Consider the following 22,930-nt stretch of genomic DNA (forward strand, 5'->3'; position numbering starts at 1 on the left):
CAGCTGGATTTCTGACACAAACACCGCTGGGCGTGTAAAAACAACACAGGGCCTGCCCGGACCCGAGAGTGCTGACCGGATCGACGCTTCGCTCTCCTGCAGAGAGAAGAAATGACGTGCCCTGAACCGAAGAAAGGAGAAACGACGCAAGGTCTCACTCGTGAGTGAAATCGACGCATTGCAAGTCCTATTTGAGGCACACTCGCTCGGGCAGGTTTATTTTTGACGCACCCAAGGTACATTTTCATGCTAACAGTGTTAGTGTGTGTGTTTAAAACTACATGAAGACTCTTTTGCTTTTTAATTGATAACTTGACTTGTGTATTGTGGATTTTTGTCGTTTTGGTCTTGTTTTGTTTAGATAAATATTTTCTATTTTTCTAAACCTTGCTGTCTGAGTGCATGAGATATGTCTGAATTAGGGACAGCACTGCTTTCAAAGATCTATAATTATGAAATGCATGTGATATTTCACTGTTCTTTCCTGGCTCTTCAAACTCATCAGCCACACTACACACTGTTCAATCCTGTCAAGGAGCAGGATAGGAATATGAAAGGAAGCAGAAGGCAGAAATGAAGGAAAGTACTTTATTAACATTAACAGTTAAACTGCATATTCACATTTTGTGAAACACCTGTAAAATTGACTACTTTCCCGCTAATTTGTTGGGGCCGAAACTTTAATATCTGACCCCATACTCTCGAAATAATATTGGGCAGTGAATACAAATGCCACTTCATAGGGTTAGACTTGCTCAGCATCCAATGAGTTTCGGGAGATATCACAAATACTTTTTTAGAAATAGCTCTAAAACCTAAAGACTTTTAACAAGTTCCTCATGGAAAGACATTGTGATTAGAAAGCATCGGATAAAGGACAATCCTCTTCTTGAATGCCGCGCTGTCCCAGTTATGGAAATTATTGGTTTGCTGTGCCATAAATTTATGAAAATAAAGCTGTGATGCACAAAGCTTAGCTGAACAATTTCCGCGACCAGTCAAGATTGGTGCAAAAGCATTCTGAAGTTTTAAAACAAAATGGTATATTTATGCACACCAAGAGCAGAATCACACAGAGTGTACATCTGTTAGGTAATTTTGTAATGCCAGTGCAGTTTTGTAGCACACTTTGCAACCCTTGCTGATGCAAAGATTACATGCCCAAAAAATGGGGCAAACCTATCTAACACTGGTTTGAGTGAATGTAATCTGGTCCCAGAATTGAATATTAAATGTAACAATTGTATGTGAGATAATTTGTCCTCTAACTATTTCAGTTAAAACTATTTTCATTTAAGTTCTTTTCAAGAGAATGACACTAAAACACTATTTTCCAAGGCCTAAAATGACTGAATTTAGTAAATTGGCACACAATCCTGTAAATGCCATTTCCAGCATTACGCATAATCGCAAAATAGCAGCAACATTTTAAGGTAGCGAATATTTTTCTACGAACCTTAGATTTCATTCAATTATGATTATTTTTTTTCAGAATGTCTTCTCTCCTTCAACTTTACTGTAACTGGCCATGTTGTTCTGATTGCCTTTTCAGAAACTACTGCATGACACTAGTACCTTCGACATGGGCCCATAGACAACCTTGTATCTGCCTGCACTAAAGTCAAAGGTGTACACCTATCTAGCATTCACCTCCACTCTGTGCAGAGACATCTATGTTGCAGCCATATGTGAGGCTTGCAAGGCAATCCAATGTCCAGAAGAATTTTAGATCTCCTGACAGCACTCAAAGAGGGCAAACACACATTATGTTGTGTTACACATACACAGTAGTTTTAAAAACAAGGTGAATCAGAACCCTTTTGATAGCCAATCAGCATGCTCCAATGGGAAATTAGGTTCAGCTTAACTTTGTAATTGTAGTATTTAGCACTTACTACAAAGACATTGAAGTGCTCTGCAACAAACAACATGTTACAGGCTAGAGGTAAATATGTAGTAGATCAGTAATATATATATTATATATTCTTCCTTTTCCTTGTAGGAATAGTTATGTTCAGATTGTACTCTCGGGATCCCGTGCATCTACTTTAGTCACCCGTATTATATAAAAATGTTTTAAAAAAAGTTAAAGTGACTTTATAGTTAGATGTGGTAATAATATCTTACTTTACATTAAAAAGACCCTCACAAATGCACTGAAAAATCCCAACGTTAAAGTAACGTTATAGTTAGGTGAAAATGTCAGTTTAAACTTAACATTTTCAATTAAAAAAAACACTTAAATTCAACAAAGTTTTTTCAAGTAACTATAACTCGCGCCTCTGCCATACACAGTGGTGGTGTCAATGATGTCAGTTGCCATCAGTAATGTTATAAATCATGTCACAGAACATGTCAAAAGTGTTATATATGAGGTCCTAAGCTATGCTTAGCGAAGGCACGAACTACAGTTACTGGAAATAACTTTAACTGCTAAATGTCATTGTTTTTCTGTTGTTAAAAATGTTAGATTTAAACTGACATTTTCACCTAGCTATAACATAAGCTGGGAATGTAAGAAAGCGTATTACTCTAGAACATAGATTCCTGTGTTTGATATATTTTGTGATTTTTTTCCTGATAGTCTGTTGCCATTTATTGCCTTGTGGGTGATTTGAAGCAGCTAGGAGCAGAGCTTTTGGAAACTGGTAACTAGTGGAGCGCCTTCAAGGCAGGGGATATATTGACTTGTGTACATGTAGGAGTATTCTGTCATTTCTGAACTTTCTGTGATCTCCTTATGGTTGATAAAGGTGAGTTGTGATATAGACCATTAGGGTAATCTAGTTTTGATAGGACAAGAGCCACTGTTGCTTAGACCTTGTGGGTGAGTGCTTTGTGTGGAAAGATGAGTCACAGCATATTGATGGCAAGAAAGGTTGGTAATGGATAGCTTAAATACATTGGCATTTATGGACAGGTTGGAGTTCATGGTAATTCAATTTGGTGGTGGTCCTAGATCATCAATAGTGTTCAATGGCCTGAAGTCGATCGTAGATTTTAGAGTTTCCAATGTGCTTGAGGCTCTCCAATTTAAGAAGTATCTGTAATCATCTGCATAACTACAGCAGGTGAACTCAAAAGCACTGATTAGTTCTACCAAGGATTCCATCTAGATTTTGAAAGAGAGAGGTGAGATGTAAGAGCCTTAAGGGAATCCTGCTTTTATGTTGTATGGTTTTGATAAGGAAGGAGAAGTATGGAACACATTTATTCTATTGCATAAGTCTGGTGGGATCCAAACGAGAGTGAAACACTCTATGCCAGCTTCATAGAGCCTTAGTATTAATGCACAATGATCAACTGTGGCAAAGGCGTCATAAAGGCCCAAGAAAAGTAGCGCAGCAACCCCATTCTACTCTGTTTTTATGGTCATCTTAGATGGAGCTTAGCTCCTGGTTTAGTGGTTGTGCCTTGATGGAATCCTGGTTGGAAGTCGGAAGGTGTGAAGGTATTTTCAATGAATTGTGATATCAGGATGAAGGCTGCTCTTTCAATGAGTTTGCCTAGCAATGGTCCATTTGCTTTTGACATGTCGTTGTTGCAGTCTTGAAGGTCCGGGTTTGTTTTCTTTAATAATGGGTGTATATATGCTTTTTTAGGTCTTCTAGAAATATTCTTATCATTAATGAATTTCTGATTAGTGTTCTGACTGAAGTTATTAGACAAATGCTTTTGAAGATTTGTGAAAGATAAGGGTCAACAGGTGACTCTGCTGGCCTGCTAGCTTAGATAAGATTCATAAATTTGTTGGTGATAGTTCTTTGAAAGATGGCAGAGGCTATGTTAGCCTTTCTATGGAATGATTTGTTGTAAGTTGACCTGTGCAGTTTGTTTTTCCTGTTAAATATGGATCCAGCATGTCTGCTTTGGTTGTGTAATGAGCTGCCAGTTTGCCGCAAAATGGGATTTATTGTGTCCAGATCCTTGTTGGGAATAAGTTGTGCTTCTAGGTTCTCCAAATTCAGCTTGTTCCAAGTCAATATGAATTAGCAGGCAAGCTGAGTTTTGTTGAGGCAAGATATAGGGGGTCATTACAGCCCTGGCGGATGGCGGAGAACCGGTGGTAAGACCGCCAACAGGCTGGCGGTCTTACCTTGGTGTATTATGACCATGGCGGTTACCGCCATGGTCATCCGCCTGTTCTCCGTCCCGCTCGCCAGGGCGGAGACGACCGCCGGGCTGGAGACCTGGGTCTCCAGCCCAGTGGCCGTCAGTATACCGCCGGCGGTATTTGGACCCGGCTTACCGCTGTGGATTTCCTGCAGTTTGAACCGCCATGAAATCCATGGCGGTAAGCACTATCAGTGCCAGGGAAATCCTTCCCTGGCACTGATAGGGGTCTCCGCCACCCCCAAACCCCCACCCCGACTCCCTCCCCTACACCCCCCACCACCCCTGCCACCCCCCAAACGTGGCAGGGCCCCCTACCCCACCCCGATCCCCAACATGACATTACTCACACACACCCGACACGCATGCAGGCACCACCAACACACATACACGCACACACCCTGACATACATGCCTACATCCACACACACAGTCAGACACGCACACCCACATTCAAACATACACGCACACATCCACACAGACATACCCACAGACATACACGCACTCATTCCCATACACACAACACCCCTACAAGCATACAGGCACTCACACACCCCTCTACATACACACACTCACACCCCCATGCACGCACACAACACACAACACCCCCCACCCCCCTCCCCTAACGGACGATCGACTGACCTGGTCCGTCGATCCTCCGGGAGGGGACGGAGCCATGGGGGCAGCTCCGCCGACACCACACCGCCAACAGAACACCGCCACGGCGAATCACAGGACGTGATTCGCTGGGCGGTGTTCTGTTGGCGTGGCGGTAGAGGTGGCGCAACCTCCACTTCCCCGCCGCCCGCAAGTATGGCTGTTGGTGGCTCTCCGTCGGCATAACGACGGAGAGCAGCCAACAGTCATAATATGCCGAGCGGCAAACCGCCTGCACAGGTGGTCGTCCACACGGCGGTCCCTCAGCGGTCTTGCAAAAAGACCGCCGAGGTCGTAATGACCCCCTGAGTGTGTTGAAGCCTGTAAGGATTGTTATGGAATGGGGCATATTAGGTTTGCCATACGTTCAGGCCACCAAGGATGCACAGGTTTGAATATTTGGTAAGCAGACTTGACACTATGCCTAAAAATGCATCTGGGAATGTTCTATTGCTGGTTAGTGGTCAATACTGGTAGTCTAAAAAGAAGGAGAAAGTTACACGTAAAGCTGGGGTAGGGTTGCATCTGAAACAGAAGGTATCATAACCTTGTATGTAAACAGCCACATCTTTCATCAGTGATATTGTTTCCTTAAATATGAAAGCTAAGCTGCTTCATTTTTTGACTATGTGATTTTCAGCAATAGTTTTATAGCCTGGCAGGATAGCTTTATGTAATACTGTTGCCATGCCTTCCTCCAGCCACGATTCAGTTATGAAGAATAAGGGCCTGATTACCATTTTAGTGGATGGGGTTACTCTGTCACAAATGTGAAGAATATCCCATCTGCCGTATTACGATTCTATTACATCTTATGGAAATCGTAATTCAGCAGACGGAATATACATCATGTTTGTGATGGAGTATTCCAACCTCCAAGATCATAATCAGGCCCTAAGACAGATTCTGGGTCTGCCAATAGGTCGCGTATGGCATTCTTGTTTTTGGACAGAGAACAAGCACCTTTTAGTTGTCAGTTTAAAGGAGCTGTTTGAAGGTAGAGCTATTTTGTGCTGCAAGAGAGTAGAAGGTATCTAGTACAGCCTATGTGTTTAGGTAGTGCAGAAGTGTTGTAATTGACGGTATGGGCTGGTGAGTAGTCTTTGAATAGTACTGTTGCTTTGTGGTAGAAATGAGGAAAAGAGGTAATGAAACAATGTGGAGTGGCTTTGTTTTGGTCGGTTGAAGGTGCATGGGGTATGAGTGAGGGATGGTGGTGGAGCACAGGGGTCTGGGTTTATGGATGTTAATTCTGCAATGGATGACAAAAGGGTGATTGAGTAATGCTGCATATTTGTGGCCTGAGTGGTTGGTGTCTTTGTTGCTTGAAACCTGAGGTAGAGATGGTTGAGAATTTGAGTCACTTGCATGTTATTAATTGAAAAGTGGATGCATGTTGGAGCTGTGGGATGGGGGTGTTTGGGAATGTTTGAGATGTTTACAGAGAAAGGTTGTGAGAGTGTTGCAGTTTATTTTCGGAGGTATAATTGTCTGATATTGGTTTAATGAGTTGAAGGAGAGGGGGGTAAGGTTGGGTGTTAAATGAAAGTATCTGGGGAGTGTGAGAGAGAACAAACAGGATTAGGAGGGTTGGTCTTAGAGTTTATAGGGGTAGAGGTATGCCAAATGGTGAAAAAGAGGAGGAGTGTCGTCATGAGCTTGGGTTTGCAAAAAGTGGAGGGTTTTGTAGGGTGAGGGAATGACAGAGGGTTGAGGGCGTGGGCTTGGGCCATATTTAAAGAGTAGTGGAAGGATACAGGTAGAAAGGGTGAAAGTGTGTTAGACTGAGGTCAGTTTGGATATGTGCAGTGTGGGTAGAGGTATTGGGGGAATAGGTGTTTTGCACTTAGGCTTAGCAAAGAACTGTGGTGTGTGTAGATGTTAAGGGGCCCTTGTGTGGATGTAGAGGTAGAAGAGTATCTAGGACTGCTTTGTGGAGATGGATAGTTGTTGGTGGGTGAGGACTGATTGAAGTGACCTTGCATATTGGGGGTGGGAGGTGGATGTTTTGTGAGATATTTGTGCATGGCAGTTGTTGTCCATGTTTCCTGGAAATGTGTTGATTTAGAAACATGGACAGCAGTTATGGTCCTAGGCCCTACCACGCCCAAACAGGGAAGACACCCTTGTACTCTTCACCTGTTATCTTGATGCCCGGGATGAGACACCCTTGAATGAGGATTAGTATAGGCTGGGGGTGAGGTCATGTGTCCCTCTCTCAAACTTTAAGGCTCACTTGCAGGCCTAGCCTTGTAGCTATTTTGTTGTCATTGTACTTGGCCCAACTAGATGTTTGAAACAAGTATGGGCAGTTCCTATTGCTTTGCTCTGCAAAGTCCTCTACTGCCTGTAAGCAATAGGGTTGCAATATATAAATACCAAACATAGGAGAAAATAAATTGCATTAGTAGGAAAAGTGTATTTTTTTCTTAGAAATCTTTTTTATTGAAACATTGCTCATCATACAATTCAAGCACGAAGTGACACAAGTGTCTAGCATTGTATAAAGCAATGAGAGTCGATTTGCTGGAGGTAGAGCAAACATTCATATTCGTTTTAGGCCCAATCCATTACATACGAAATACTTAAATCTTGGCTCTACTGAAAAGACACCCCTCAGCCCTCCGATCCTGCAATCCACTATCAGTGTCCTCTGTAGTCAAGCCAGGCCCCCATACCTTCTCCCACTTTCTAGGGCAAGCCTGCTCTGGTATATCACTTGTTCTGCCCTTAGGCACCGGTCTAAGTCACTCTCCCAGCCTTCGTGTCTGTGGGGATTTACCATACTCAAATTTCTTTCCACATTTCGTTGGGCCACACCCACTGCCATCACCAGCAAGATCCCTTGATACTGCGGAAACGTGGTAGTACTTAGCAAACTCATGAATTGAAACAAAACATGTATTTTTCCTGGAAAAAAAGCTGGTATTTGAGTATAAAAAAGCTTTGTTTCAGAAGATGTGAAACTTTGGTTTGAGAAAGGTTTTCTGTGTTTAACACTGAAAGGTAGAAGCATTTGTGGCAAAAACAGTATCTTTATCAGAAAATAGTCATTTTTATGTCAGTCCTACTAGACAGTGCATGTGCTGTCTGTCACAAGGCATATTGTGGCTTACAAGCAACACAGAGAAGCTTAAATCTTTCCCGTTGCTTATCATTGGTTGGCTTTCCTCATTGGTCTCATTTGCATGTTTCTTATTCAGGTCCCGTCTTTTCAATTTTGTATTTGTCCCACCCATGGAGCATTGGCTCTTCATCAATGCTTTGACTGCCTTGTATCATTGCTTTCTGTACAAGCGCTACTGTTTTCTTTTGTGCTGAGCACTCCGAAAGAGAGTGTGTGTTTTTAAGCTGTCTTCCTCTTGTTCTTCACTCCCTGTGTTGTTTTCTGTCGCCCACCCTCCCCCAGTTACACTCCCTGTTTGGTTCTCCCAAGTGCATTCCCACACCTGTGCCCTCCAGTGTTGCTTTTCTGCCCCATACACTCTCCAGTGTTGCTTCTACATTCGTTCCCCACCCCACCCCACCCCTCTGTGTTGCTTTCATCTCTTTTACCCCCCGCTATCCCCATGTTGCTTTCCTATCTATTACTCCACCCTCCCACATGTTGCCACCATGTTTGTTATCCCTCAACCTCCTATGTGGTGTTTCCCTATCTGTTTGCTCAATCCCCTATGTTGTTTCTGCGACCCTGTTGCTCAGCTCTCTTCCTGCTCATTTTTAAAAACAAAAAAAACGCTCTTTTGGTTATTACTTACCAATCCAACTCGGAGCAGTAACTAAAAAGAAAATACGTGCCATGTCTTTTTCTATACAAGCTTAAGTTGTGGGCACACTACAAAATAACACAAGTGGCCATGTCCAAGTTTTTTTTTTTTTACTTTAGCCACACTGCACAGTATTGAAGATGCAGTGAAGCATGGCAAAAAACATTGGCTGTTACAATTTCATCATTCAGCTTCTGGAGGTACAGTACACGGACAGACTGCAGCCTGGGAATCACCACTAAAATTCATCCAGAGTCCCCCAGCACGTCTGCCTGCTTCCCATTTCAGTCTTGGGCTCATCGGAAAACCAATGTTTTCTTCTATGGTCTACTGATTCCAGAATGCAGTGCCCAGTATTCATAGAGATCCAACATCGACTATGGAATACCTTCAAAGAGTGGTCCTGTTTTTCTTCTCCATTGGATTCTCTCTTCCAAGACTTGTGAGAGATGAGAATTGTACAAAAATGTAACTGCTCTTGTGCAATTCATTCATATGACTCTGCCCTGGACTTGCTGTTGCCTGGAACTGCTTATAAGTTGCCAATACCTAAAGTTCCTAGTTAGTGCATTGAAATTAGTTCTTCTTTGTACAGGATCTCTTGTTGCCTGTTTTTCCTGTCTAGTTCCTGCCTTGCTTCAGCCAGAGCCTGTATCCTGTGCAGCCTGCTGCAGATTTCTACCAGGCCTACCTTTGTATTACTCCCTTTCCTGTCTTTTTTCTACAGACAGGTGCAAGCACTGGACTGCTCCTTTCTAATTGTGCCTAGTTAGTTTATTTTATCCCTGCTATATGTTTCTATTGCTGATTCCTTTTTTGTCATAGCTCTTGTATTTTCTCTTAGTCTCCTAGCTTCTGCTCCTTGCTGATGTGCCCTTCTCTATGTTTCTTTTGCAGTCTCTAGTCCACTTGCAATTCCAGTGTCTTGTTTGCTACAGTTCCTAGTATCCATGTTTGTGTCCTGCACAGTTTGTTCTCTGTTTTTCCTTGAATGCCCTGCTCCGTATTATTTGCTTTAGCTTTTAAGGTAGTTTCTAGTGCTTTTTCTGTGTATGCCTCTTGAACTCTTGCGTCTTGTAAGTGTGCTAGTTTGTCATCACCTGTGTATAAATGTATTACTTTTGTACAAGAGTTGGGTCATGATTTTCAGGAGGCAATTCCTACCCTATCCTTTGTCCTGTGTTACATGTAGTCTTGAGTGAACCAACTGCGACTGTGTGACATTTCTATTTTCTTAGGAATAGCAACTGTGTCTCCTGCTGGACCCATAAGGGCATGTCTTATTTATTTGGGTACAATTCCTGTTTGTGCCCAAGGGTCCAGATACAGGATCCCTTCTGTTGCCTCCTTTCTATGGGATTTGAAGAGTGACTATCTGTAAGAGTAAGCTGCATGGAGAAATTAACGTTTCCTGTTTCTGTGGGGAGTTCTAAGTCTTACCTGTGTACAAATCTAGTGGCAACCTAGTTTGAATGTCCATTATTGGTCCAGTTCCTTGCATGCTCACTTTAGGGTTGTTTTGACTTCTCTATTCTGTTCCTGTGCTTTACTCTGTTTTTGTATGCTCATTCCTGGTGTATTCCCCTGCCTGCACATCTGCATAGGCCTTGACCGTGTGTGGTGTTCCACCCAAGGTCCAAGACAGAGGAAAAGCCAATAGGTCACAATGACCCACTGACTTTGCCAACGCTTGTTTTGTATTAATATTCTAGCATCATTTGTAATTATTTGGCAACCCATGTTCTACTACAGAAGTTAATACATAATTCATGTTATTTCACTTCATGACATATATAGTTATATTAATTAATGATATTCTCTCTCAATATAATGACCGTCTGAAAACAGACTGTAAAACCACAGTAATTCAACTGCTATGTCAACCTGCAAAATAATCATAAACTGAACAGTTGTTTTGTCTGAGTGCATAAGATATGTCTATATTGAGGGTAACGCTACTATCTAAGACGTGTCATTGTGAAATCAGTGTAGGATTTCATTGGTCTCTCTTGCCCATTCAAACTCATCAGTCACATTATAGTCTTTTTAATCTCCTGAGAGGGTGGGAAAATTAAGGAAGTGGAAGGCAGGAATGGAAGAAAATACTTTATACATATTGACAGTCCATGTTAAATTACATATTCAGATTATTTTAAATGCCTATAATACTTACTGCTTTCCTTCTAATTTGTTGGGGGAAATGTGTTTGAAATGTAATATTTGACTACCTATTTCCAAATAATATTGGGGAATGAACACATTCGCCACAAATGCTACTTCAGAGGGTTAGACTTGCTAGGCCTGAAATTAGTTTTGAAAGGTTTCGCATGTTCTTTTTCAGAAATAGATGCAAAACCCAAAGACTTTTGAACTAGATCCTCATGGAAATACAATGACATTAGAACGCACCGGATAGAGGCAATACTCTTCTTGAATGCCAGGCTGTCACAGATAAGGATGCTGTTGGCGTTTGTGCCATAAATGAATGAAAAATCAATATTGGTCACTTGCATGAATTACGGCAGTCCAAAAGGCTAGGGTGTACACAACTTGATTGCACCGTTTCCACAACCAGTCAATAACAGCAAAAGCATTGTAAGTTTTAAAGACAGTGTATTTTTGCGCGCCAGGAGCACAATTACGTAGATTGTACAGCTAGCTCTCAGGCTCTTTTTCAGTGCTGGTGCAGTGTTTTGCACAATTAGCATCCCCTTTTGGTGCAAAGTTTACATTTGCAAAATGGTGCGAATCTGCCCAACACCAGGTATAGTTAATATAATCTAGTCCCAGAATTTAACATAAATGTAGTAATGTATTAACTGAAGTGCATAGAGGTCCTGTCCAAGAGAAAGAACATTAAGGCCATATGTACGAACACATTTCCCATGGACTAAGAATGGGTAAAAATCTTTGATACATCTGGCCACTGCTTTCCAAAACCTAAAATAACTGGATGTAGATAGCTTGCACACAGCATTATCACAAAACAGCTGGTAACATTTAAGGGTAGTGCAATTATTCTGAGAAATGTATCTTCCAGAAATTATCCGTTTTTCTTCTGTCAGAAGGGCAAAATATTGAAAGATAATTATGTATTCAGTTGCTGTACTTAAGACAACATATTTTTACCTTGACAACTTATATATCGTCAGGTACATAGATATGGAGTTAATGATAGTAAATCTATACTTCCCTATATGCACTTTTCAATATTTTGTACCTTGATATTTTGCCTGTGCCACAATATCCTTGCACTCCATATTCCAGAGTACAAGCCTACATTAATGTAAGAGGCCATGTTGTTCTGATTGCCTTTTCAGAAGACACTGCATGACACTAATACCTTCCACATGGACCCATAAACAACACTGTATCTCCCTCCCCCAAAGTGCACATCTCTTCCACCCACCTACACTCAGTGCAAAGCTATCCATATTGCAACCACATGGGTCATGTGCAAAGGCAGTCCAATGTGCAAAGTACTTTCTTACTTGACACCCATTAAAGAGCGCAAACACACCAAAAGACAAGTTTTTTTGTGCTACACAAATACAGTAGTTTAAAAATAGAGGTAAAACAGTCATCATACTGCTAGTGAAAAATTAGGTTCAGCATAACTTGCGTGGTCGCACAGAGGAATATATGAATTCATTGTTGGCTGCAGCATGAAAAGAAATGATACTTTTGAGAAAAGGTCTGTTCCATATATATGGCTACAGATGTTCCAGGCTCCGACCCTGTGCGATGATGTAATCTTTGCAATTTTGTAGGCAATATATCAAAATGCCATGTGCTAATTTTGTATAAACTCACTGCTGTTTTTTATTTATCCAGCATGGACAATATTTCTACCTGGGTCTTTGGTGATGGAAGATGCAGTTTAAGTGAAAAGAGGACCTAAGTCACGTATATACCTCATGATAGTCTTAAACTGGAGGTGCAGCTTACCTGTGTCAGCAGGTCCATTTCCCCCAGTAGGTTGCTGAACATTTCATCGATGTCGTCACATGCTTGCTCCATCTGATAAAAAAAAACATAAATTTAAGAAAAATACATAATGTGGTTTGCTAAAAACAGTGAAAGTCCACTGCAATAGATGTACAAAGTCCTTTGCAATCACAAACTTTGGGATTTATAGGCTTTGCAAACACAAAATGCAATTTTACAATGCATAAAAGCCACTTGCAAACTGGAAAACTCTTTCCTCTCTTGAAAGTGTTACTCTGAATGAGAAGGGAGCTTAAAAGGGGGAGCCGTAGCGTATTGCTGCTCGGATACGTATGTACCAATTGTGAGCAAAATTGCGCCACAAAACATTAAACAGTGACCGACCCCCAAGTTTGGGTGTTAACTGATGCGCAAATGCTAAGCTGTCTCTACTCCCCATGAGGTCTTCCTAAATGGGAAACATTTGGGAAAGCAAAGGGAAGACATCTGCTGCACTTTGCCTGCCTCCATTCTTGCATTCACAGACAAATACAGGGCCCCAGATTGTGGCCTGTGCAATTAATATTCATTAGGCAGCTTGTACTTTTCTGCAAACGGGAATGTAATTTGCGATTCGTACATAAGACGCATCGCAAACTGCACATCCCTGATTTGAAAACTGAAATAGTACCCCAGGCCCTTCCTTTCAATGAAGCAACGGAGAATATCTTGAGCAGCTCATTTATTGGTAAACATACCCATTTCTCTAATAAAATATGGATTAAAGTGTAACAAAAAAAAGTTTTCTTTGGTTCTTGTATGTTCCTCACAAAGTACTGCATGCTCCTTGCAGGCTGTTTCAGGGTGCTGTTCCCTTCAAAGTATGCAAAAGCAGTGGTGGCTGCTGAAAGAATAATTAGGGGGGCATGCACATAAATTATTTGACCCACTGACAGACACTGTGAGAAACCAGCAATCCCTTTAAGGTCAACGCCAAAGCTGTCGATCATGGCTTGTTATAAACGGTGCTTATAATGGACCATGACTGAGAGCTCTGGCATTGAGGCTGAAGGTAGTGTGAGTTTCTCACAGTGTGTCATTAACTTAAAAATGAAATATGTACTTACCCACTTCCATACACTGGCATACGTCCTACAGTCCTCATGCTTCCAGACCATCACAGTGTATGGTCTGAACCAATTCCATTAACCAATCCAGATGCTGCCCTCAGGCTGTTGATAATTTTAAGCAGCATGAGAGAAGCGCCAGGACTGGCTGGAGCAGGCTGGCCTGATGGCCCCTCAGGCACTAGGGGCCAGTGCCTGCTCTCCACCAAACTGTCCAAGACAGCTCAAGTTGGTGAGGTTTCAAGTGCCCATGTCAGGCTGACCATTGCAAGACAACCGGCCAAAGTGACATGCACACTCTAGACCAGGGGTCTTCAAACTGTGGGGCGGGCCCCCCTTGGGGGGCCTCAAGTGATCCCAGGGGGGGGGGGGGCGCCAGACTTTGGCCAAAAGAAGCATTACACAGATAACAGTGTTTTGTTTTAAGCAGAAACATGCTATTGCATTTAAAAAAGGTAACAGTACTTAACTGCAATGTTCAAATACGTCTAGACTTATTTAAACATTGCCATCTTTATAAAATATTCGTGAAAAATTCTGAGGGGGGGGCCCTAATGATTTTGATTATTCACCTGGCGGTGCACAGCATTAAAAAGTTTGGAGACCACTGCTCTAGACTGAAGTGTGCACCACTCCTTCCCTGCTGACAGTCAGCAGCAGTGGCCCTGCCCTCAAACATGGCTTGAGCTGGGAGCAGTGAAAAATGAAATGGTAATAAACAGCCCTGCAAATGATAATTCACATGCCAAATGCAGTGTTTATGTCCTCATCATTAATGTGACAGATGCAATTACAAATATTGAGAATATTCCTACAGGTACGTACCACACACTATGAAAAAGATGACTATGAATGTTGCATTGTTTTTGGTAAAAGCATCTGATAATTATTTAATTTTGTTGTGCTTTTATGTGTTGTTACTTATTGCTTTAAATATTGTGTGGTCATAAGCATTGCATCTGATCCTGTTCCCATCCGTGCCCACAGGCAGGCCCTTTGCTCAACCCGCCACGGGGGTCTGGCTGCAAGACCTGGCCAATGGAAAGGCTTTGCCCAACCTATCGTAGGTGGCAACCCCATCTTGCAAATAGCCTTCAGCCAGGTCAGGCCCATAACGTGCCGTTGGTGGCCAAACCCGACTGCACATGAATTTCTACCGACAGCTAGGGCCTGTGCCCAATCATCTGTGGATGGACAACGCCCTCTGGACACAGCCTTCTACCTAATGCAGTAGGGATAGTTTTCAGGGACTGGCCTTCTTCCAGACATGGCGCCCAACCACCTGTAGGCACCCATTCCCCATTGCAAATGGCCTTTGATGACTCTCAGCAGGCGTCAGCCACACAGGGCCACTGTAAGCGGCCAACCCCTGCTACTGTGAGCAGATTTGTCAAATAGCACTAAAGTTATAAGAAAGAAATAATGCCTTATCAATGGAAACCCTGACTTAACCAGAAACTCAAAGTTGCCAATGCTGACACTTTGTGTTCAGGAACAGAAACCGAATTTTGTTTTTAGGAGCACATCTTTCAGTAACCCTGTGCTCAGCAGAACGCTGCAAGGGATTCCTCTTCTGATGCGTTACTGTCTGGATGCCAAGTTAGTCACTATATAAATGAGGAAAAATTTAACGGATGTCTGCACTCATTCTCATCAGCAGCAAATTAACGTTTTTGAGTTATGAAGATATCAAGCTTGATTTGCCATGTGCATCTACATACAAATGAATTAAACAATGGAAGAATTTCTTCTACAACTTTAATGTAAGTCTGACCCCAAGTTAGCAAGAGTACACAATCTAAATTGCCTAGCAAAGTCAAAGAGCCATGATAACCAGGATTGAACAAACGGTTCTTGTATACTAATTTAAGGCCACTTTAACAAAGCCCTACTTCTTTATAAATGTGATTATTGCAACAGTCATCACAAATATGCTTTGATTGCAGAACAAAATCAATACCTTTGCAATAGGCACACTGTCCCAAAAGCACAGAAGTATTCCGATCACCAACGATTGCCATCTAGCAGTATGATTCTCAGCCCAGTTATGAACATCTACAGAGCCGCTGTACTATAAGCTCTGCTACTCAATATCAATGTAGTTTAATGTCAATATATTACTTTCAACAATTTTGAAAAGAAATGTGGTGCCCTAAATACTGTTTACAGAAATATCACCTCATTAGGTATAGATTAATCTTCAATATCATCCCACTGGGTGTAGGTTTATCGTCAATCACGCAATATTTGAGCAAACAATATATAGCATACAATATATCTGTTAGATGATACTTCGGTTATGATAATCTGAAAGTATACCCTTCTAACCATTCTTACACATTTAAAGGCTGCATCCTGCTTCAGAACCTCTGTCTCGTGACACCAATGCGCCGAAATGCTCATCTCCTTTACTTGAGAGCACTGCCATCCAAGCATTCAGGAAGTCTTACAAGCCTCTCCTTTTAGCCCTGGAAAACGCATGGCAAAGTCTCATATTCACCCCAATGCCCTCTGTAACATTTAACAACCTGCTCCTCACGAACCCCCTGAACTGAACATTAATGTTTTTTATGTTTGTGCGACTCTGTACCATTTCTCAATTCAACTTTCTTTTACCACTCTTTCAATGGATGCTGTAACTAAGCTTACCTTATTCCTATATGCCACTTTTACTATTATTCATCATTTCTCATAGAGATTCTCTGTCTGTAAAAATAAATAAAAATGTAAAAAACGACTACATCCATTTGCAAACATGAACTGTTGTAGAATTCCAAGACAGAATTATGTTGCATCAGAGTATGTGCCTGATTAACTCGCTGAAAAACACACAGGTATACTTTCATCTTAGCTTGGCCCAGGGAGGCACTGACAATGGTAAGTAGGGGTAAGAATGCATCACTAGAGAATCTTTGATGAAGGGAGATGGTAAGATATAATTTTCATAAGAAGTGGCTTTGAGAGACTTGAGTATGTCAGCAAGATCTCAGAGAGGCAGGGCTTTAAGGGATGATCACTGTGTGATTCTACAGGAAGAGGAGGGAGGGCGAGATGAAGCAAACTTGGAAATAACAATGTGCTGTCAGATGTCTGCAATCTTCCACTGAAAAAGAGGGTGAAGGCATTGCAATTTTCTTCAGTGTGAGGACTAGGTGGGTCAGGCAGAGGGCTGATACAGTGCTTGATTGTCTTGAACAGTGTTCTGCTTCTGTATATGGGTTTCATTGATGGTGGTGGTGTAGTGGCTTGCTTTGATGTGATGATGTGATATGATGATGTGCCTGCATGTTGCGTGGAGGGCTTTCAGTATCAAGAGGTCCTCTGTAGTTCTGTTTTTCTTTCATTTTCTTTCCTGTCTGCAAATGGATTGTTTATTGTCAGCAAGATCTTTATAATACCAGAATGCCGAAGAGTTTAGCTGGAACGTAAAATGTTGTAAATCGGGGAGTGAATGTTCACATAGGTTTTAAAAAATTATTGAAATACTTTAGAAGGATGGTGGCATCTGATGTGGAGTTAATGGGGTGAGAGATGAGTTCCAGCATTAGAGTGTCTATGGAAAAGTCTTTGAGGAATTTAAAGACTTAGGGCCAGATGTATCATCACGGCCCTTTGCAATTCGGAAATAGCGTTTTTCAGAAATCGCCATTTTCGACTCGCAAAGTACCATGTATCGCATTTGCGATTCGGTAATAGTGATTTCCTAAGAATCACAAATGCTATTACCGAATCGCAAATTGCGATACCGGCCCCATTCACACCTATAGGCCTGTTGGCCCATATCTGCAAATTTTTTGCTTTTCCAAAATTTCAATTTCTGAACCAGAAATCACAATTTTGGAAATGCAAAACCCCAGGGTGCTGGGAGCCTAAGGCCCCCTCTGCTGCACCCCAAATTTTTTGGGGGCACATGTAAGGTGCACACATGCCAAAAGGGCATGTGTGCTTCACATGTACAATTTAAAAATGCATTTTAAATGCATTTTTAAATTTTGCACCAGGTTACCACCTGGTTTCTTTTCATGGTATTTTGCATGTGCAAAATGCCATTCTGCGAAAAATAGCAATTTGCGTTTTTTTGCTGCATTTCCTTGTGATGTGGATTTTGCGAATCGCAAATTGCGACTCACAAAACCAGGTCGCAACGCAAAAAATCGCAATTTTTGCGATTTCTTAATTTTGGTCTGTGAATGCCTTTCATGCATCGCAGACCACTTGTTTGCACTCGCAAACGGTCGATTTTTGCGATTCGCACCGTTTGCGAGTGCAAAAAAGTTTCATACATCTGGCCCTTGGTCTTCTCATTTGTGTTGACCTTGGTTTGTTGGTAGTACTCTGAGCAGGGACATAGGGCTGGCAGAGTGGTCAGTGGAGTCCAAAGACATGGTGATTTGCATATTATAGCTGGTGATGTTGAGAAGACAAGATAGAGGATGTGACCTTTGGAGTGTGGTGGTTGTGTGGCATGCTGTTTCACATTCAGTGTATCAAAGTTGATGAGGATGTCACTTCTTTGTTTTGAGCTTGCATTGTCTGAGAGGTTGAAGTTTCCCAAGAGGGTGGTTAGAATGTGGGATGGACGAGGTGGTGAGAAGATCTGAGAATTTATCAATGAAATCATTGTTCTGCCCAGGAAGCCTTTTGATGAGATTGGATGTGGTGGTATGAGTTGCAGAGAGAGGGAAATGGAATGTCAGTAGCTCTATGGAGCTTGTGTGCCTAGTGTGAAGGACCAGGAGGACACATGGATGACTGCAGGGCCCAGAAGCCTCCTCCCTTATTCTGTGTACAGTCCACACTATGGATGCTGTTTCCTGTATTATGGTGTAGGGGGAACCATTTCAGCGATGAAGAGGGTGTCAAGTCCGTTATAAGTGATGAGGTCTGCAATGTCTTGTCTTTGGACTATTGAAGAGCGAGCATTAATGACCATGAGTTGGAATGTGTGTTCTGTAGTTTAAGGGTTTGTGGCAGTTAGTAGGATGTGTATATGGTTGGATGTATGTGTAGTGTGAAAGCTATGTGAGTGAGTGTCTGGGTTGTCTACGTCTGGGTGTGATCCTGGGGATTGACAGTATGGAAGGCTGAGAGAGGCACATGATTAGAATCTTGCCTTGTAGGTTCCCCTAGAACTGGAGTTCGGGCAATGGCATGCCCTAAGTTGATAGAATTAGGGAGAAGGAAGTGATGTCCCTTCCTGTGTACATGGATGATGAATGCAGTGATACCACTTTCTGTGCAAATGGATGATGGAAAACCCAGTTATGCATGATGAGAAATGGAGTCCTATTTCTTGGCTTCTTCTTTTAAAGACAGTTTTGGTGGGAATCCAGGGAAGTCTCTTCCTGTGTAGATGGATGTTGGGAAATGCAGTGATATCACGTTCAGCGCAGACTGAAGATGGGAACTTGACCAAAAGGTATTCAAGTGATTTACATGAGCAGCAGTTACATTACACAAGGTCACATTTTTCTTTTTAGGAACAGAGAGATTAAGTTATTTGCCCACAATCACTGATGTTGAGCTGATGCCGAGTCACAAACCTGGTTCCCGAGTTCCAAAGTCAGCAGCTGTGGCCGTTATGCTGCATCCACTCACAGATGCATTGATGTCAGTCCTGTGCAGGTAAATGATGGGAAATTAAGTGCTCTTGCTTGGCTTTGTCTTTTAGGGATGGTTTTGGGTGGAAACCAGTGATCTCAGTTCCTGTGCAAATAGACGATGAGGAACGTAGTTATGTCACTTTCTGTGCAGATGTATGATGGAAAATGAAGTCATCCTGCTCGGCTTTTTTTATAGATAGTTTTGGTGGGAAATCAGTGATGTCACTGCCTGTGCAGATGGATCATGTGAAATGCAGTGATGTCCCTTCTTGTGCAGATGAATGATGTGAAATGCCCGGTTGTTTACTGGTAAATATAATTCTCCCTAATCACTATTTTCTTCATTACAGTAATTAGTTTTGAGGTAAATCCCACCTCAGCCAGGAGAGAAAAACAGGAGGTGGAGGCATAACTCAACCCACCTGCTGGGTGTTATAAACATTAGGCTATTTACCTCACTTCCTGACAATGCAAAACCCATGAAGGTCAGCTATCAGCATGGCAAGGTGGCTTTGTAATGACTGTGAAGAGGACAATAGACACAAGGAAAAAATATTTGACAGAAATTATGCCTTTGCCCCATGTCCTTGTCTGTCATTTTTGTGAGGATTAACAAAGCATTAGCTGACCTTCACAACCAATCACAGGCTTCTAAATATGAAACAGTACACTAGTCATGCTTTTTTACTTTTAATCAGTGCACCAAAAATAGAAACAAATTATGCAGAAAATACTTCATTTAACTTATTTTTACCAAAGGATTTACCCTCCATTACACTCTCAAAATGGCAGTGTTTAACAAATGTTTGAGCTGCTCAACAAATATCAGACAGATCCCAAGAGGCTGCCACCCTCAAGTATATCTTCTCTGCATTTCACCTGGCAGTGAGACATTAGCTGAAGAATATGCCAATGCAATTTTTGATCTGATCCACCTACTGAACATGATATTAGATGCTTTCTGACCCTGGATACCTCCACCAAAAGTCACAAATAAATGTTTTGATTTCCTATACCCCTAAGATCTCTCAAGATAAATTTCAAATGCTCTCTTTGCATCCAATAAATGAGAAACCTCTTCCTCCTTATAAGTTGGAAAAAACAAAGGCATCAATACCTCCAGTTCCTAATGCATTTTGAAAGTCCACTTAGGGAGAAAGGCCTGATTATGGTTAAACAAAACTCCATCATCCAGTATCTTTAAAAAAGAGGTTAACATAGCGAGGCACTAAGATCACTTATCCTCCTTTCTATGGTGATAGCTATTAAAAATGGCACCTTGAAAGACAAGTACTTAACAAAAATAAGAGGTTCAAAGGGTATTCCCTGCAGAATCCTAAGGACCAGAGGCAAAGCCCATGTTGGAGCATTAAGTCTAAAGGTAGGTCTTGAAATAGAAAACAAAAACTTTTCAGAAGTTTCACCACTAAATCAACATATTTTTCTAGAACCAGACCATGGCTCTGAAAAAGCTCTGATAGAAGCCCACTGGACCCTTAAGGTTTTGAAAGCCAACAATTTCTGAAACACATCCAGCAACAACTGTAGAATTTCAGCAATTTCTTACTCTTGTGCTTAAAGAAATATAGTAGTGTACCATTCCTGGAAATTCTTTCAGTGTCTGTCATAAGATTTCAAAGTAGAGGGTCGAATGGACCACTAAATGATCCCTGGTATATGCTTTGGCACCCCTGACTTCCGAAGTCCAATCCTATCATTCTCCAGTCTGTCACAAGGGACCAGAAACATACACAAAGCCATGTGTTCCAAAACCTGCAGCTGTAGCCCCACTGGTGCCACTGTGTGAGATAACCTGGATATGAGCCTTGTTCTCAATTTCACCGCTCTGCCACCTAGCAGAAAAAAAACACTGATATCTGTCTTGAAATGGGATCTGATGAAAATTCTGTCCTGAGTCGGATCTAGTTTGAATTTCTAAGAGTTTATTAACAGACAATGATGCTCTACACAACCCTTTATTATTTTTTAACCCTTTATCACTTCCTCCCTTGGTGAAGTTTGGGGGGCCAATCATCCAAATAGGCAAACACACTCCATCCCGGTAGGTGCAGAAAAGCCTTCATTTTCTTAAACACCAATGGGCAGACCTAGTCCCAAAGAGCAACACCACCAAGTGATATTGTTTGGCTCAGGTCACACTCAGAGGTCAAGACAAGAAGGCCAATCTAAGTTCTTGGGGGAGACCTTAGTGGGGTTAACTTGCAAGTGCACAGGTGGTGCCCAGGATCAACGAACCCTATACAGCGTCCGGAATCACATCTGGCTCTCACTGTTCCAGATATAGAACTAGTAGCCCTCACATATGTTTGGGGTGGGAGCACACTGGCATAAATTTTCAGCAGTTCACAATCTTTTCCTGGCAATATGTAGCATACCGCAGTCAATCCATGTTTTTGGGCGTTGGCAGCCAGCCCCAGTGAATGGCCCCCCTTTGTTTAGCCAGAAGCAGTAAAATGTCAGTAAGTCATTGAGTTTTAGGGGGCATGCCCTTTACGTATGCCAAGTGAATGAGTCTGTAGTAGGGAGACAGGGCTGTAGATTGACCACAAAAGTAAACCCATTGCACCTCAGAAATAGGGGGTGTTGTCTCTCTCTCCCAGGCAGTCCAAGCTCCGGGGGCACATATAGGTGCCTTCTCCTGCATTATAGCATACAAAAGGGTAACAAGAGAGGTTGGTGATCCAGCGTGGGGGTGCATTGGGAATGTGAGCCCGTTGACAGGTCCCCTCATCCATCATCCTGGGGAGCAGGGGATTTTGAGGTAGTGGCATATTGGGTGTATAAAGGCAGTGAAGTTGGGCCCACTTCCATTGGCCATCCCAGGTCCCTCTAGCGCAAGGCACTGTGTCAACCTCAGCACAAAGGGACCTGTTAGTCTGCTATAGCACGGTAGTCTTGGGGCCACCTGATCGATCACCACTGCAGTATCAGGGGTCTGGAATTTAATAAAATATCTACTTGTCCTTGGAAAAGTTGCTTCATAAATCTTCTTGTCCTATAAACAAATCTACTTGTCCTTTTGGTTCCCTGTAGTGCTGTGACAAATTCTGACAGCAACCTTATTGTGTAAGAGCTCTGACAATACCATCCCTGATTATGGTGGGGCTAATACTACAGTAGGGTTTTAATACTAGCAATTTCCTTATTTTGACACTTTTCCACAGATCTATATACTTGGGGCCAGATGTAGCGGCTAACCAGTAGTTCAAAGTTGGACTGCCCTTTTAAGTCTGTGCAAACCTACTAACTTGCATGTTTGGAAATTTACTCCTGACAAGGGCAAAAGTAAAGCTTCTTTCATCGTTGGGAAAAAGTGGTTTGAGGGGAAGTGATCTTGTAAATGCTCAGTAAATTTTCACATGAGTAAATCTACACATGCATATTTGCTTGTGCTAAAATAAAGTCGACAAATGCTTTCCAGTAGTATGATTTTCTGGTCTACTTCTGTAAATTCCTGTGAGTTCATAAAATGCATTAATCTGCACTAGTGCAAAGACATACCATTGGTGCACTTTTGTCACTTTTTTTAATAATCGGGTACATAACCAGGCCTGGTGTAAAGCAAGACCTTTTGCTTTATTAAAATGCTATCTCTCTCTTTCCAACTATTGGCTGGTTTCACTGTGAGTGGTATCAATCTGCCCATTCACAAGGAGCACATTGGCACACAAAGTAATTTTGTTCAACGCCAGGACCCACTGTGTTAATGTATTTTT

General features: G+C 42.0%; 1 protein-coding gene across 2 annotated transcripts in view; it reads right to left on the minus strand.

Annotated features, from left to right (window-relative positions):
* The window catches only part of APBB1IP (amyloid beta precursor protein binding family B member 1 interacting protein), an 895,472-nt gene that overhangs the window by 533,113 nt on the left and 339,429 nt on the right, over window positions 1-22,930 (minus strand). For both annotated transcript variants that reach the window (XM_069211356.1, XM_069211357.1), the window contains one exon: window positions 12,485-12,556. In XM_069211356.1, the coding sequence (XP_069067457.1) occupies window positions 12,485-12,556 (72 nt within the window). The remainder of the gene's footprint in view (window positions 1-12,484; window positions 12,557-22,930) is intronic.

Source organism: Pleurodeles waltl, chromosome 10 (genome assembly GCF_031143425.1).
Source record: "Pleurodeles waltl isolate 20211129_DDA chromosome 10, aPleWal1.hap1.20221129, whole genome shotgun sequence".
Taxonomy (NCBI): Eukaryota; Metazoa; Chordata; class Amphibia; order Caudata; family Salamandridae; genus Pleurodeles; species Pleurodeles waltl.